At 41.2% G+C, this 16,601-nt stretch overlaps 1 protein-coding gene across 5 annotated transcripts in view; it reads left to right on the top strand.

Annotated features, from left to right (window-relative positions):
* ccnd2a (cyclin D2, a) overlaps positions 1-16,601 on the top strand; it is a 185,184-nt gene that overhangs the window by 101,671 nt on the left and 66,912 nt on the right. For 3 of the 5 annotated variants that reach the window (XM_061822925.1, XM_061822927.1, XM_061822926.1), the window contains one exon: positions 8,416-8,469. In XM_061822925.1, coding sequence (XP_061678909.1) covers positions 8,434-8,469 — 36 coding nt within the window. In that variant the 5' untranslated portion in view covers positions 8,416-8,433. Of the gene's footprint in view, positions 1-8,415; positions 8,470-12,034; positions 12,130-16,127; positions 16,215-16,601 lie in introns of those variants that run through there. The other 2 variants (XM_061822928.1, XM_061822929.1) reach the window with 2 other exon arrangements.

The following is a 16,601-nucleotide window of genomic DNA, read 5'->3' on the forward strand; positions in this document are numbered from 1 at the left end:
GTTGGACTTACATGTGTGCGAGGGATATTTCTGTATGTGTGCCTGGACGCATGCATGGTAGTACAAATCAATGCTTCTGTATATGAAGAAATATATTTCCTTGCTGCGTGGAACAGGTTTTAAATAATGTTTGTCAAAAATATCATCAACAATGTCATAACGTGACATAAATATTTCGTTTGACCTCATCATGTGGTATACAGTATACTGTAACCCAAAAGAATGCAGTGTAATAACAGTGTTGTCTTTTTAGCTGTAACGTGCATTACATCCTCACTGTTTTATGTTCGTTTAGGGTAGGAACAACAAAGAAACAAAAAAAAAAAACGTTGCTATGTGAGGTTTCCGCTGTGTTTTTGTCATGCAAAGTTTTTGTTAAGTTCCGAGTTGGTTCACAATTGAAAGTAAAAGGCAAAAATGTTCATGCATGCAGCCTCTATTTTTCATGTTACCAACACTGGGCATCTGTCATTTGAACGTAAACCTTTTGTCTTTGTCAGGCACTTTCATTTACAACATGGCCCCTTTTGGTTTTCTTGGAGTGTCTCTTCTTCTGAATGACCGTGAATGGTTAGACTGCGTGTCAGCGAGCGACATTAACTCGTGGTGGGGTTGAAAGCGTGTGTTAAATGTGATTCTGTGTCTGAACCTCTGTCCAGTATTCTAGCCGAGATCATGGGTGTATTCTTCTTCAGCTCCCTCTACTTCACCTGAACCCTGTTGACGCCAGTGATCCCCTCATTGGAGGTTTACTGCTTGGTAACACAAAGTGTATTGTGTGTGTGACCCCTTAAGAACTCCTAAAAGGAGCCATCGGTGAAGCCTGTACAAAGCCACGTGCTGTGCTAGCAGTGGAGTGAGGGGAGGTCAAGAATGTGGCCCAAAGACTCGGCTTGTGGTTATTCAAAGTATCACAGACATTTACTGACCAGGGGCTAGTAAATTGAGTTTAGTGCATTTAAATAAGAAAATCACCAATCAATGTGAAATTACCTTGACATTTAATTTTGTAGGTATAAAGTGAGAGGGACATTTTGGGAGTTAATTGAGTGTTGAGAGGAAACAGTGAAATGCTATAAGAAACTGTGTCTCAAGTGTCTCGAGGATTTAATGTGTGTCACAAGGCTTTTTTTCTGGAGAGTTTGCATGTGTTCTCCCCTTGTTTGTGGGGATTCCTTCTGTTAATTCTGTATCCTCCAACATGCAATTTTGATTGCCATTCTCTGCATTCACATTTTCACCGAAGAGTATGGTTCTGTTAAGTGTGCATTTTTGGCATTTCCATTGTAAAGCTCACCAAAATACGTAACGGTGACAGTCCCAGTATTCTCCACTTTCCTTTTTCACGCTGCCAACTCACCACCTCGCCAAGAACGAATAGAAACGCTATGGTTTGATGCAAATATTTCCCACGTCAGCTACACTGGCCAGGGAAAATTGCCTGCATCAAAAGCTATCAGATAAAAGCGAGCACGCTCATTCTGGTGTGTGTGAACGGTGGAAGTGGTTTAGTTTTACTCCGCTTCATTAGGTAATTCAATCAAACGTCCAACCACTGGGTGCTAAGCAGACAGGCACACGGGCATTCCCAGCGTCAGGATAGCAGCTCATCGAGGAAAAGAAGACCAGATGCCATTTGGCGTGGAATTAAAGCAGCCATATTCATTATCAAGACGCATATATGAAGTGTTGATGTTCAATGCTTCCTGCAATTCACATTACTGTAGTTGGTGCAGTTCGCTGGCTGCTTTCTTCATCAACGCTAAAGATGCTAATCCAAGTTTGGTTATATCATGCCATAGCTAGTCATTTAGGGGCCTTGGGCAAACAGTCAGTGGACTTCGTGACACCACATCAACTATTCAACTTGTACAGTGTTGTATTATACTTGAGCTCAGTTTTGATAAAAGGTGGGTTATGTAATTTAGACCGCTTTGTCCTCCTTTTTAAATTTGTTAGAGTTCCCTGTCGTCTTAAGTTAGACTACTGGTTATCAACAAAAATGTAGATGATACATTAAATTACGCTGAAAATTTGATCAAGAAGGAGGTGGCGTAGGTTATATGTGGAGCTGGGAGGAACGGTGAGTACGTTATCCCAGCATGTGACTAAAGTGGGGCAAACACAAGAGACAAGCTCTGTGGCTTTTCCCAAACTTCAACTGTGGATCAGCAAGAAAAGACATTTTCTGTGAAATTTTTGAAGAAATTCATACTACAGAACTCTGCAAACTGAATTACATTTTTAAATGCGAGGAAACAAGTTTAAATTTTCTGTCTGAAATAGGACGTCGCAGAAACAACAAATGAACAATGTGTTTAGCATATATTTTCCCATTGCGGGTCCTTATTTCCAAAAATATATCTAACTGATTGACTTAAAATTCAATGTTTTTTATGACAAAAAATGCTTAGTTTTTTCCCATGTTATGATGATAGTATCTCACACCGTATTTTGGGAAAAGTTAACGTCACGGAAATCCAGCCCTCGGTAATATGCAATGTTTCTTGGTAGTCAAGGTGTTAAATGCCTTTCCTTTGCACTTAGCCTTTTTTGGCTTGCCAAGTCGAATTAAAAATCCTTCATGTTACCAGAACTGAAAAAAAACTCACACAACCAGTTTTAATTCTACACGCCAAAATTTGAGAAAAACCCTCCCATAATCCAACATGTAAACCATGTCCTCCACACGTTTTGGGAGTACCAAGATGGCGGCCAATGGCTTCAACCAATCGACATACAGTCCGGTGTGTATGCGCTATCCAGTCTTTTTTTTTTTTTTTTTTTTTTTTTTTTTCAGATCAGTGGACTTTTACCGTGCAGTCAATTTATTATTATTTTTTTAGTGACGCGTGCAGGAGCTAAGTGCGGGGCAATACGTTCATCACATGTTGCAATGTGGGCATTGAACGGAGTATAAAGTGGCCTTAACAGTTTGGGAATTACCTCTTGCTCCTCCAACATCTATGCACAAAGCCAGGTCCATAGAGACATGGATTTGAACATTTGGTATGGATAAACTTGACTGGGCTGCAGAGAGTCCCGCCCATTACCTGATATAACACCTTTGGGTTGATTTCAAGTGGTCAATGAGCCAGGCCTTCTCGTTCAACATCAGTGTGTGACCTCACAAATACGCTCCTGGAAGAAAGGGCAAAAATTCCCAATAGCTCCCCTTGTTAAAAGTCTTCCCATAAAAATTTAAGCTGTGATAGCTGCAAATGGTAGACGAAAATTATACTAAATTATACTTTGAAATGGATTTAAAATGGGGTATCATTTCAAATCATGTGAGTAAAAGCAGGAAGATAGATACCTTCATACATGTAATGCAACCCGAATTAAAATAACTCCCCACACACAACCACTTTACACAGGTGCACGCAGATACAGATAAGAAGAACTTGTGATGACAGGCAGACAGATACCTACCAGTAAAAACTGCATACTGAAATTACCTGAAAAACTTGAGGCTGGACACAAAGCATCCAGGTGAAGAAACATCAACTCAAAGCACCCTCTGAACTAAGGTACTGGCATAAGCTCGTCTTGACTCTTCGGGCGTGTGACCCCCACTGCTGTTGTCGGGTCACAGAGAGATGGTGGTCGCGCCCCTTCCCCACCTCGGGGCCTCGTCTTTGTCCACCCTCTCTTGACTCACTCACCTGTCCTTGCTCACAACGAGCGCTTAACATTAGCTAGCTCTTGGGGGGTTGTGAACATTTCCAGATAGCAACTGGCTCCTGTGACTGTTCTCCGGGGTGGCGGCGGTGGGACACGCTTTGGGATGGGTGAGGGTGGTCCAGTGCAAATGCCCCTCCCTTTGAGACTGGTCATGGCACTTCGGTTGGGCTGGTGATCTCCCTATGTTCTATGGGGTGGGTGCTGTCCCCGTGGTTGCATCCCCTGCTGGACGAACTTGCTGGGTTGGCCCTTCATTGTGGGCGGACGGCTCCGAGCCCACCCTTCCACCCTTCCTCAATGTGTCAGCGCAACAACTCCCTACGCCAGTTGATTTACATGCATGTGATATGGTGTTCATTCAGCAATAAGTCTGATAAACACTCCTGTATAAACATGTTATACTAACATATAAATGCACATGTTCTTACTGGTGTTTAGAACTTAACTGTTTGTCCCCTAAAGCCATCTCGATCCGGCTGCAATATCCATAAACGTAAAAAAATAATTTGAAAATTGAAATCCAAGCAAAGGGTGTATTTCAAACTCCCCTGTTGCACAGAAAAAGTGTTCCAGCACAGAGGAATACAGAGACTCCATTTCGCAAATCCATGCACCTGAAGAAGACGGGTTAAATTGAAAAAAATCTAATAAAAATAGTCTCTGAAGTACATTTTCAATGTCAGATGAAAATCTAATCTCCCACTATATTGATGAGCAGCAATATCAGCTGCCGTTATTTTTGTCCAGGCTTCTGATTGGATGAAGACTTGCATGTGGAGATATTGTTATCGCTTTATGTACTGTAGATCTTAACTATTCATGTACATGTGGACGTTATGTACTGGGCTTACATTCATTTGGCGTTGTGGCAAGGAAAAAGATCTTTAAGTGTCACTCGACAGTGAGGATAATATCACGTAAATGTCAGAGAATCCACACATTGTTCTTGTGTATCTTTGCAGAAATAAGACCCATTTGTTCTACCTGCTTAAGATACTTTGACCAGTATAAACATTTCCTTTGGCAGCAAGCACCATCCTTCTTTTCCACCCGTATTTAAAATGCATCATCTGAGTTGACATTTGACCTCCATGACCGTGTCACTTCCTTCTCCAGTGGTGCCATAGTCTGGGGGGGGGGGGGTTTACGCTAGATGAACCGCAAAGGTTAGCGGGCTGAGCTGTCAGCACAGGTTTCACCATGGATTTAGGTGGGGCGCACAAAGACGGCATGACACCGTGTGGGGTCACAACACATCTGATGGATTACCTTCGTCACAATAGACTTATAGTCTTTGCTCAAGTTCACCGATGTAAAATGCTTACTTTATTCTCTGTATGTACAGCTCACCTGGTCATTCATGTGAGTTATTAACTTTCATATTTCTTTACTTTTTTTCCACAGCAGGACTTGTGACTGCCTAAAGAATGTTGTCACATGGTTTATTTTTATATAGCGTTTACAATGAAGTCTTGATTTGAAAAGCCTGGAGGCAAAGTCACTCCTGCTCTCTCAAATCGCTTATACTTGAGGTACCTCCAATTCCTCCCACTTAATGCACAATCACTTGTTTGAGGTTCTGTCATGCTTTTTTCCCCCTCCAGAGATATCAACCTCCGTTAACAGGACAGCATGTCATATTTTAAAACTTGAAAGCTCTTCCTCTCATGAGCATTTCTGTTCACCAACCTCTGTTATTTTGTTCTATTTCTTGGAATATCCCGAACACCTGTCAACAGCCTATTGTGGTTTTTTTTTTCATTCATTTGTCATCTTTGTGTTCTCTGTCACCTGAAGGAATATAGCTGTGCAAGCAAAGGGCAACCAGATTCCTAACAGGCCTCAGATGAACTGCTTTACAAAAGAGACAACACTGAACTCTGCCATGAAACATTTCTAGGATCAAGCTGAGGTTTTAAAGATGGACAAACCCTCCCTGAACAAATTCTCAACAACCAAAGAGATTTTACTAATAAGGCAGCCTGTTGACTGAGGTTCTCAAATCAAAGTGGGGAACAGAATGAAAAGATTAGGAAATTACAATAGAACTAGTATTCTACCTATGCCCTTCGCCTTTTTGTCGTCACCCACCTGGATGAAACTTCACGCTTAGTAACATCACATGACTTTCCAAAACCCCGGTAAATGCAGCTGTTTTTTCTTCCTTTCATTGAAAACTGAAGAAGAGATGAGTTAACATCGTTGGCAATCGGAGATTCCCATTACTCTGAAGCATTATGAAGCTCTCTGCGTGGCCTTTTTCTGCAGCTGCACTCTTTCCAGGACATGACATGAACAATAAAGCTGCTGGTACATTGTTGGAACTCTTTTTCTCGGCCCCATAGGGAATGAGAAATCAAAGGCAAGAGAAGAGAGAATGTGATCAGGAAACTGTCTTTGCTGCATGGTTTTATCAAGTGAAATAAAAAATAATACATTATTTCAGATTGGTTTTAGCATGACGGACAACTGGTTTGCACAGTTCTGAGGAGCCGGGATCAAATCCAACCTCGCTTGTTTGGAGTTTGCATGTTTTCCCCGTGCCTGCATGGGCTTTCTCCAGGTAATCCTGTTTCGTCCCACATCCCAAAAAAAACATGCATCTCCAGACCACTTGCTAATTTAGACTAAATCAAGGGGACTTCTCATGGAATCAGCCAAGTAGTGCACTCTATTCATCCTCACAACACTGTTGTATGCATGCCAGGCCAGTCGTTGGCGATGTGACTTTGTAAAAGAAATACTACCTAACCCTGCACACCGACTGCTTGTGAATGTGCTTTTGAAGCTTTGGATTTAATAACTGGTTGAGGCACCTTTGACAGCAGTAACTTCAATGAAACATTTCCTGTAGTTGCAAAGCTGACCTACACAATCCTCAGAAGGAGTTTTGGAACATTCCTCTTGACAACATTTTCATTTCAGCCATTGCTATGTTATAGATGTCTAGTATGAATCACTTTCTTGAGGTCATGCCCAAGGATCTCAATCAGGTTGTGGTCAGGACTCTGACTGGGTCATGCCAGAGGGCTTATTTTCTTCAGATCAAGCCATTCTGCTTTTGACTTACTTCTTTCCGTTAGTACGTTGTCCTGTTGCATCATCCATCATCTGTTAAGCTACAATTGTCAGACAGAAGGTTCTCCGGAAAATTGTTTTGATGAAATCTGGAATTATTTTTTTCTATCAATGAGAGCAATGTGTCCAGCTTCTGAGGTGGAAAAGCACTCCAAAAGCATGATTCCCCCACGACCATAATTCACTGCTTGTCTGAGGGTGTTTTTTGTTGTGCCTTGTATGTTCCCACCATGCAACTCAACTTTGGTTTCATCTTTTCACGCAATAGTTTTTTAGTGGTACTGTGAAATATTCCGATGTTTCAGCAATGGCTTCCTGCAATGACATCCATTCTTGTATAATTTTTATTAATATCTACTCATTTTTATTTATATTTTTCACCTCATTGAGCAGTCTGTGATCCTCCCTTTTGGTCGTTTTCAGAGCACTACCACTCCTAGGGAGAGAAATGACAGTACTGAACTTTATTTATTTGTTAACTGTTTTACAAGGGGGCGGCACGGTGACTCAGTTGGTAAAGCGTTGGCCTCACAGTTCTGAGGACTTGGGTTCGATCCCGGCGCCGCCCATGTGGAGTTTGCATGTTCTCCCCGTGCCTGCGTGGGTTTTCTCCGGGCACTCCGGTTGCCTCCCACATCCCAAAAACGTACACTCACTGGAGACTCCTAGGTGTGGTAGTCAGTGCGACAGTTGTCTGTCTCCATGTGCCCTGTCATTGACTGGCAACCAGTTCAGGGTGTATCCTGCCTCCTGCCTGTTGACGGCTGAGATGTGCTCCAGCACCCCCCGCGGCCCTCGTAAGGATAAGCGGTAAAGAAAATGGATGGATGGATGTTTTACAAGGGACGCTTTTAGAGATACTTTTGTGAGCCTTTCCAGCTTCATCCAGGTTAACAATTTTTAATCGCAGGGCTTCTGAGAATTCTTTTGTGCAATACCTGATCCACATCGGGCAATGATTTTTGTGAATAGAAAACTCAAAGCTGATGTGTGAGTTATATAATCAGACTCAGCTTTAACGTTTGACATTTCCCATGTCACCACATTGACAAAATCTAAGATGGCTCATTTCTAACTACAATCAACCTTGAGAGAAATCATTAGTCTAATTTAGCTTCTCCAAACATTTTTTACGTTGCACTCTGCTGTTGACATTTTGTGTCTGGATAGGCTCCAGCACTCCCTTGACCCTTGTGAGGATAAGCGACCAAGATAAAGGATGGAATGGATACTTTCTCTTACGAATGTATACTTAACGTTGGATTTGTCTGGATTTGGAAATACTATCAAACATTTTGGATATGTTGTCAAAATGTAAAACAGTAATACAATAAGGTGGCACAGTAGACGTTCAAAGGTCGAGGGTTCAAATCCCAGTCCAGCCTATGTGTAGTTGGCATCTTCTCCCCGTGCCTGCATGGGTTCTCTGAAGTTACTCTGGTTCCTCCCACATCCCCAAAAACATGCATGGTAGGTTGATTGAAAACTTGTCTCATCAATGTAAATGAAGTTCACCGGTTAAAATGTGTGACAGCTCATATTGCCTGTCTTCCAGGAAGTTGAAATGCCCCCCCCACCCCCACCCCTCTTATATCATTTGTCCTCATCTCCACCAATGCATTCATTGTAGTCCTGCTGTGTTGTGTCCTTTAGGAGACTGATCCTATCCATATGGAAGCTCTCGAGATTTGCCTCAGGAAATCTCAGGTAAGATCAATTGCATTTTCTTTTTGCCACTATGCCCATGTGAGTAGCTGATTGGTGTGAATATGTGTTTGCTATGATCTTATTTATTATGCTGGTCTGTGTGCTGTGTCCAGTCCGAACTGGTACTATATCTGATGTACGGTACATCATAAAACATTGAATAGTGATGATTTTGACTGTATTCAAAATCAGCACTCTCTCTCTCTCTCTCTCTCTCTCTCTCTCTCTCTCTCTCTCTCTCTCTCTCTCTCTCTCTCTCTCCAACTTGTATGCTTTTTTTTTTTTAAATAAATTGTGTGGCTAAGGCAACAGTTATGTATGTGCTGTATATTGTGAACGCTGGATTGAGGTTTGGATTAACTCCTGAAAGATAAAGCTTTTCTGTGGCAAGCTACAGGTGTGTACATCAATGATCTTGTCAAAAAGAGGCATCATGACCTTGTTACAGTCATTTTCAGTATCTCAGTGGTATTGCGATTGTGTTAGTTTCTGCCATGGAAACTCCAAATCTTGGATTCCCGTAAACAGAGGTTTCTTTGTTGTTATGATTAAAATGGACTGCTTTTTATTTTAAATAAGAATGTATTTTACTTTTGGATAACGTCACAGTGATGAATCACCCCACCTCTCAGTCTGACTCAGTATTTTTTATGTTCATCGGTGGCAAGAGAGCACTTGGATAAAATGTTTTTGGAGATGAATTTATAGCCAGCATCTTCGTTCTGTATCACATAATATTAATGATCCTGGGGCAACAAGATTGTATGAATAGGATGTAAATATAAATTACTCATTTGTAGTTTAGCGCAAGCAGCAAAACGTGCAGTCAGGAGTCTTCGTACTCTCCTGGGATTTCAGCTCATGCTAAGATGATGGTTTACAGGACACGCATTTTCTTCCCAAGCTTGCAGGGGTTTTCTCCGGGTACTCCGGTTTCCTCCCAGATCCCACAAATATGTGTCATAGCTCGATTGAAGACTCTAAATTGCCCGCAGGCGTGAATGTGAATCGTTTTGTTTATAGTTCCCCTGCAAGTGACTAGCGACCAGTTCAGGGTGTACCCTTCCTCTTGCCCAAAGGTAGCTGGGATTGGCCCCAGCATGCCCACGGCCTGAGTGAGGAGAAGCAGGACAGAAAATGGACAGATGGATGATGCTGCCACAGAAGGGTATAAAAATATATATACCTATAAAGAAAAAGAAATACATAATCATGGAAATAATGCTGAATTTATTGCTGATGTGACAAGGCTCCCATCCAACAGAAGCAGTGGATCCACTTCCATCCAAACACGTCCTTAAAATTCAGATTAAGTAATCCGCCATCACCTGCACTTCCTTATTTTTTATTGGATTTAAGTTATAATATACTTTATTGATTAACCTCTTTTTTATACTTGAATAATCTCATTAAGAATGGAAAACAAAGTAATTAACGTTTATAAAGGCAAAAGTTGGACATTGGAATTATTTCCTATGCAAAGAAAAATAAAAAGTTCCAAATACTAACGGTTGTCTAACAATTCATTTACACTGATTTTCATGAAGGTTTTGAGTGAGCTGGAGCTCATCCCTTCTGGGCTGGTGACTTTCGTCTCCAGCAAATCACAACCAATGGATTGTTTCCAACCTTTTGATTTCCATTCTATCCTCCCAGAGAAACCTGCAAAAATAGACGAGTGCATTCAGTGGAAAATTTTGCAGCAAGGACCAGTCTTCAAATACTGTATTGTGATTATGATCATAAGAAAGTATTAAAAGTACATGGAACTCTTGAATCATCATGATCATTATCTCTCTATGATAACTAATACTGGCCTGTTGAATTTTGCCACATGATCCCAAGTGTTTTTCCTATTTGAGAGTAATTGAATTGAACACAACACAACATTTGTGTTTTTCTCACATTTAATGTCAATGGTTTCAACCTCCTTTGATTACCTTCCTCACGAGCTGATTAGTGCATCGTTTCGCTTGTACTCCTGTTTTTCCTCCATGGTCATATTCAAGTACCAAACAGAGGAAACATCTGCTTTAGTCCCGTTCTAACTGCTCCTGATGCACACAAACACACATGCATGAACACACATATGCACACAGATGCTGGTTGTCTTCCTCCCGTCCTCATCCTGTCTCAACTACCAGTTCGTAGCATTGCAACATAACCATAAAAGTTATTCCGTCGTGCTTCCGCTTCACTTGTTTATACAGTATATAATACAAATATCAACACAGTCATACCAGTCGCTAATTGTTCATACAGCTGACCATCTAGCATTAATCAACATGTACTTTGCTGCTCTCCCAATCTCATTGATAAAGTACAGTTACTACCTCCATTGTTACGAAGCTATCTAATTGTTATACAACTGCGTCACAGTTTATATATCGCGAGGCATGTATTTATCTTATACACTGAACTTACTCACTCTAAAATGGGACTTGTTGATGTGTCATATGATGACTGGAAAAAAAAAACAATTTAAATAAAAAAGCAAATCCTTTTCCCAGATCATAATCACATGAAAATACAACATGGTTTTACTCTGAGATTATTTTAGATCCAAATCCAAGTATAAATTATGAATATATAAATAATATAAAATAAAATAACAAAATAAAAGTCACTGTAATATTTGCTTGAACCAACATCCACTTTGATTACAGCACATTTGACACAATATATTTTTAATTGATAACTTATGCAGCGTCAGGATATTTCATTGTGTCCAGGGTTGTTACAATATTCTTTAGCCACGCACTTGGATAGATGCTCTAGTCTCCAACAGAACATTCCAAAAATTCTCCATGGAGTTGAAGTCTGGAGGCCAATCCATGCGTGAAAAAGATTTTTTTTCCCCCCCAGTCTGGACCCAATAATGACAGGTATTGTCCTTTTATAATATTCCTATGCTATTAAAGAAGAAAAGATATATATTTCTTGGGGTAATTCTGTTCATTGTTGTATATTGAGGTTGTCAGCATACCTCATATTTTAGAAATAATACATTATAAGTACAGTCCACATGATGCAACAAGTCATTCCTGAGTCTTTATATTTGTGTTGTATTTCTGGCATATTACAAGTATCATACAATAATTTCAAAAAGTCTTGTATATGTTTAATAGAACATTTCTTGTGTAAAGTACAAAATCACAGAGAATCAATCTAATTCTATCAATCCATTCACTTTATGTAGCGTAGTGTATCCTTACTTGAGTGGCGGGCGTGCTGGGGCCTACCCCTGGTCCCTTCAGGTGGGAGGCGGGGGTACACCCTGAACTGGTGACCAGCCAGTCGCAGGGCACAGAGAAACAAACAAATGTTTTTGGGATGTAAGGGGTGGAAACTGGTGTACCCAAAGAAAACTCATGGAGGCACAGGGAGAACATGCAAACACCATACAGGCAGGGCCGGATATAAACCTCGGTCCTTCGAACTGAGTCAGATATGCTAACCAGTCGTCCACCATGCCCCCCTCAATCTGGTTCTATTTATCCGCAAACCAGTCAACAATTCACTTCCATCAATGAGATTTACAAGCACGAAATGTTTTTTTGTTTAGGAGGATCATTTAGGTACAGCATGTTTTTACAGAAACTGTGACCTGAAGACAAGCTTTGAGTCCCAGTACATTGGATTCGTCTCCCCAATAGAAAAGTAAGTATTGCTATGAAAGTGAACTTTGAATAAAGAGGGCCCCGTGGCCCCTGTGGCCTCCAGTAGATCACATTTCGATAGGCCTCCTGACCGATTAGATTTGAGATGTTGATCAACAAACTGGCACAGTTCATCCTAGGGCAACACGATATGGTTTTCATAGTAGATGCTGATCTGTTTTGTGTTTGTGAGTGTGGGCAATAAATTCAACAAAGGAGATAAACGTGTGATGTTTCACTGATTATCTGCTAACATTATCTATAAACAAGCAACGGCTTTGATTCCTCTTCCCATCGCTATCCACAGTATACAGTAGTGTTCAAACTAATAGCCGTCCAATGTGACTAACCAAATTAATCCTCGTTTTCAGTATATTTTTTTCTTGCTATGTGTCAAACAAGGTACCAGTAGGTGCAGTAGATTCTCAGAAAACCAACAAGACCCAGCATTCATGATATAAACACCGTGCAATTGGGTAATTGGTTGAAAGGGGTGGCGTCCAACAAAATAGCAGTCTGCCATTGACTTTAGAAACCTAAAACTATTTTGTACAAACATTTTTGTTTCTAGGATTTACCCATCCTTTGAATCACTGAACTAATATTTAGTTACAGTATATGACCAGAGTTTCTTATAATTGCTTCACATTTGTGTGGCAGGGAGTAAATTAACGTGTGGCACCTTTCGGTTGTTATTCCACTCCAAAGATCCTTAACGACACTCCACAATGAATTTACATTTTTTGGTTTTGTTTCAGAAGCAGCATTTTTTATATCACCCCACAAGTTCTCGATTGGATTCAGGTTCGGGGACTGGGCTGGCCGCTCCATGACATTAACTTTGTTGGTTTGGAAACAAGGCTTTGCATGTTTACTAGTGTGTTTGGGGTCATTATCTTGTCGAAACACCCATTTTAAGGGCATGTCCTCTTCAGCATAAGACAACATGACCTCTTTGAGTATTTTGATGCATGCAAACCGATCCATGATGCATAGTATTCGATAAATAAGTCCAACGCTATAGTAGGAGAAAAATGCCCCTGTCATGATGGTTGCACCACCATGCTTCTCTGTCTTCACTGTGTACTGTGGCTTGAATTCCGAGTTTGGGGGTTGTCTCACAAAGTGTCTTCGGCCTCTGGAGCCAAAAAGAACAATTTTACTCTCATCAGTCCACAAAATATTCCTCCATTTCTCTTTCGGCCATTGATGTGTTCTTTGGCGAACTGTAGCCTCTTCTGCACATGGCTTTTTTGTAACAGAGGGTCTTTGTCGGGGATTCTTGTAAATAGATTGGCTTTGCACAGACATCTTCTCACTGTCACAGTACTTACAGGTTACTCCAGACTTTGATCATCCTGGAGCTCTTCATTGGCTGAGCCTTTGCCATTCTAGTTATTCTGCCATCCATTTTGGTGGTTGTCTTGAGTTTTCTGCCACGTCTCTGGTTTCGCTCTCCATTTTAAGGAATTAGAGATCATTTTATCTGAAGAGCCTATATTTTTTTTGTACTTCTTTAAAAGGTTTCTCCTCTCCAATCAAACATTTACTCAAAGTCTGCTGTTCTTCTGAACAATGTATTGAACACCCATTTTTCCTCGGGTTTTCAAGGAGAAATTCATGTTCAACAGGTGCTGGCTTCATCCTTAAATAGGGGCCACCTGATTCACACCTGTTTTTCACAAAATTCACGACCTCACTGATTTGAACGCAGCCCTGTCAATTGCCTAATTGCACAGCATTAAGAATGTGTATATCGTAAATGCTGGGTCTTGGTTTTTTTTTTGTCTTTTTTTTTGGGGGGGGGGGGAATCTACTGCATCTACTGGTACCTTGTTTGACATGGCAATAAAAAATGTTGCTACTACTTGCGATACCAATTGAAAATGGAAAAAGAGTTCTTATGGGGCTATGATAACCCTTGTTACCCATCCATCCATCCATTCATCCATTATCTGAACCGCTTATCCTCACAAGGGACGTGGGAGTGCTGGAGCCAATCCTAGCTATCTTCGGGGAAGAGGCAGGGTACACCCTGAACTGGTTGCCAAGCAATCGCAGGGCACATAGAAACAAGCAAGTATTTGCACTCAGTCACACACACCAATATGCAATTTATAGTCTTCAATTGATGCATGTCTTTCGGGTGTGGGAGGAAACCGGAGTGCCCGGAGAGAACCCACGCAGGCACGGGGAGAACATGCAAGCTCCACACAGGTGGAGCCAGGATTTGAACCATGGTTCTAAGAACTATGAGGCGGACGCTTTATTCGTTCCACGGTGCTGCCTTATATATTGTATGTGTGTGAGTGTGTGTGTGTGTGGTGTGTGTGTGTGTGTGTGTGTGTACAGTGCATTTATATATTGCATATATTTCAAAATACATTTTAAATTCTATATTATTTATCAAAAATAATTTTATCAAGCGTGGCACGGTGTTTCAGCTGGAAAGCGTTGGCCTCACAGTTCTGAGGTCCCGGGTTCGATCCCAGACCCACCTCTGTGGAATTTGCATGTTCTCCCTGTGCCTGCGTAGGTTTTTTCCGGGCACTTCGGTTTCCTCCCATATCCCAAAAACAGGCAACATTAATTGGACACCCTAAATTGCCCCTAGGTGTGATTGTGAGGGCGTCTGTTTGTCTCAATTAATCTGCGATTGGCTGGCAACCAGTTCACGGGGGTATCTCCGCCTCCTGCCCGTTGACAGCTGGGATAGGCTCCAGCACGTGAGGATAAGCGGTGAGGAAAATGGATGGATTTAGTTCAGTTTGTTTAATAAAAAGATTGAGAAGAGATTGAGAATGAAACAGCAATAGCCCATTCCTCTAGCAGAGCGTGCCCAATAGGTTAACTGTTAAAAGATAATAAGAATGAACTACAATAATGAACAACAATGATAGTCCCCCCTCCATACAATAGAGAGATGTATTTTCAACTTTGATTGTCATAAAACCCTGGTAGCCAAGGTCAGAATGTATGCCTCCCACATTGACAAAGCCACTATTTTGACTGGCCGAGTTGCCTTAGGACCAGAAAAGCCATTCACCTCATCACGCTGGTCTCAGTGGGACTGATTTATAAAGTCACTCTTAGAGGCACTTTTAGATTGGGTCATTGTTCCTGACGGGAAACATCGTGGTCCAAAAAAACAAGAGTTGTGGTGGGAGAACATTTTGAACAGATAGGAGTGCAACAAACACAATAGCAAGACTATATTGAGAAATTATTCTTACTCAATGAATACAGAGTATTTTTATTCCATAATTTATCCATGAGTTGTTTTTGCATCATCGGTTGGTTTGATGACATTTACTCCACAAATAGGTCCTGTGATGAAGGGGCATGGGAGAAATAGCTGGCATGCGCTAAACTGCTGGGAAAAGACTCTGTTCTCATTGGTAGCAGTACAAGGCTTTTTGGGATCGGATTCCACTATTTTGCTTCAACTGACAAGGAGGAAACATGAAAAAATGGACAAGAAAAGTCCAGAGATTAGACCAAACCAAGCAGAACAAGCCCATTGCTTTTATGCGTTCATGCTGGTTTGGCTTCACTTTGCTCAGAGATGAGAAGATGACAGATGGATGGTCTTTAAATCAGGCAGTAGCCATGTGGTGCAGTGGATTGAGGTAGGCCCTTTTTTTTTTTTTTTTTATTCCGCAATCATCTGGTCCTGCTTTTTCGTAATCCCCTGACATCTGCAAGAGCAGCGGCTGCACACATTCCGACATACCAGCCTGATGGTGGCTGGCCCATTAGCAGGGCCCAAATGGAGGAGCCCACCCAAGACTGCCATCCTCTCATGCCTACCTTCGGCCTTCCTGCCCACCCCTGGCTGTGGATCAGAGGCAGCCCGCATGTCAGGGGACTGGGCTAATGATGGCCACTGCCATGCCATCCCTTTCAAGCCCTAGCCCGAGAGTACAATTTGGCTAATGCTATTTCCTGGTGATAAGATGCAAACGAGCTCATTTCACTTCTTTTTTTTCCTTGTTCCAGAGGTTTGGGTGGTAAGGGGGATTGTTCGCAGTGGCATGATACAGTCCATGATGGATGTTGCTGATGCTGCTTAGCTCTACTCGTAGTGTAAGTAAATAATCTCATGTGCATTTTTTGTTTTATGATAGTATATTCAGTCACTCAAATGCAATAATGTGAACAAAACAGCTAGTTATGCCCACATGGAACCTTTCGGTTTAATCAAGGCTCTTTGACTTGATTGATTTACTCACCCAAGACTGTCTAAATTGTTCCCATCTTAAATTGAGATGGTGCGAGACTTTCACAGAAAAGAGGTATTCCAGAACATTTGCAACTTTTTTTTCCTACTTTCAAACAATTTTTATATTGTTAGGACAATAAAACCGAATTTTAATTCATACTTAGATTACCTCCATTTGTCATTTACTTCATATTTATCAGTTTTTAATATACTCGGAAAAAATCCTTGATAATGTCACATAACCTTTTTTG

Source organism: Syngnathoides biaculeatus, chromosome 6 (assembly GCF_019802595.1).
Source record: "Syngnathoides biaculeatus isolate LvHL_M chromosome 6, ASM1980259v1, whole genome shotgun sequence".
Classification (NCBI taxonomy): domain Eukaryota; kingdom Metazoa; phylum Chordata; class Actinopteri; order Syngnathiformes; family Syngnathidae; genus Syngnathoides; species Syngnathoides biaculeatus.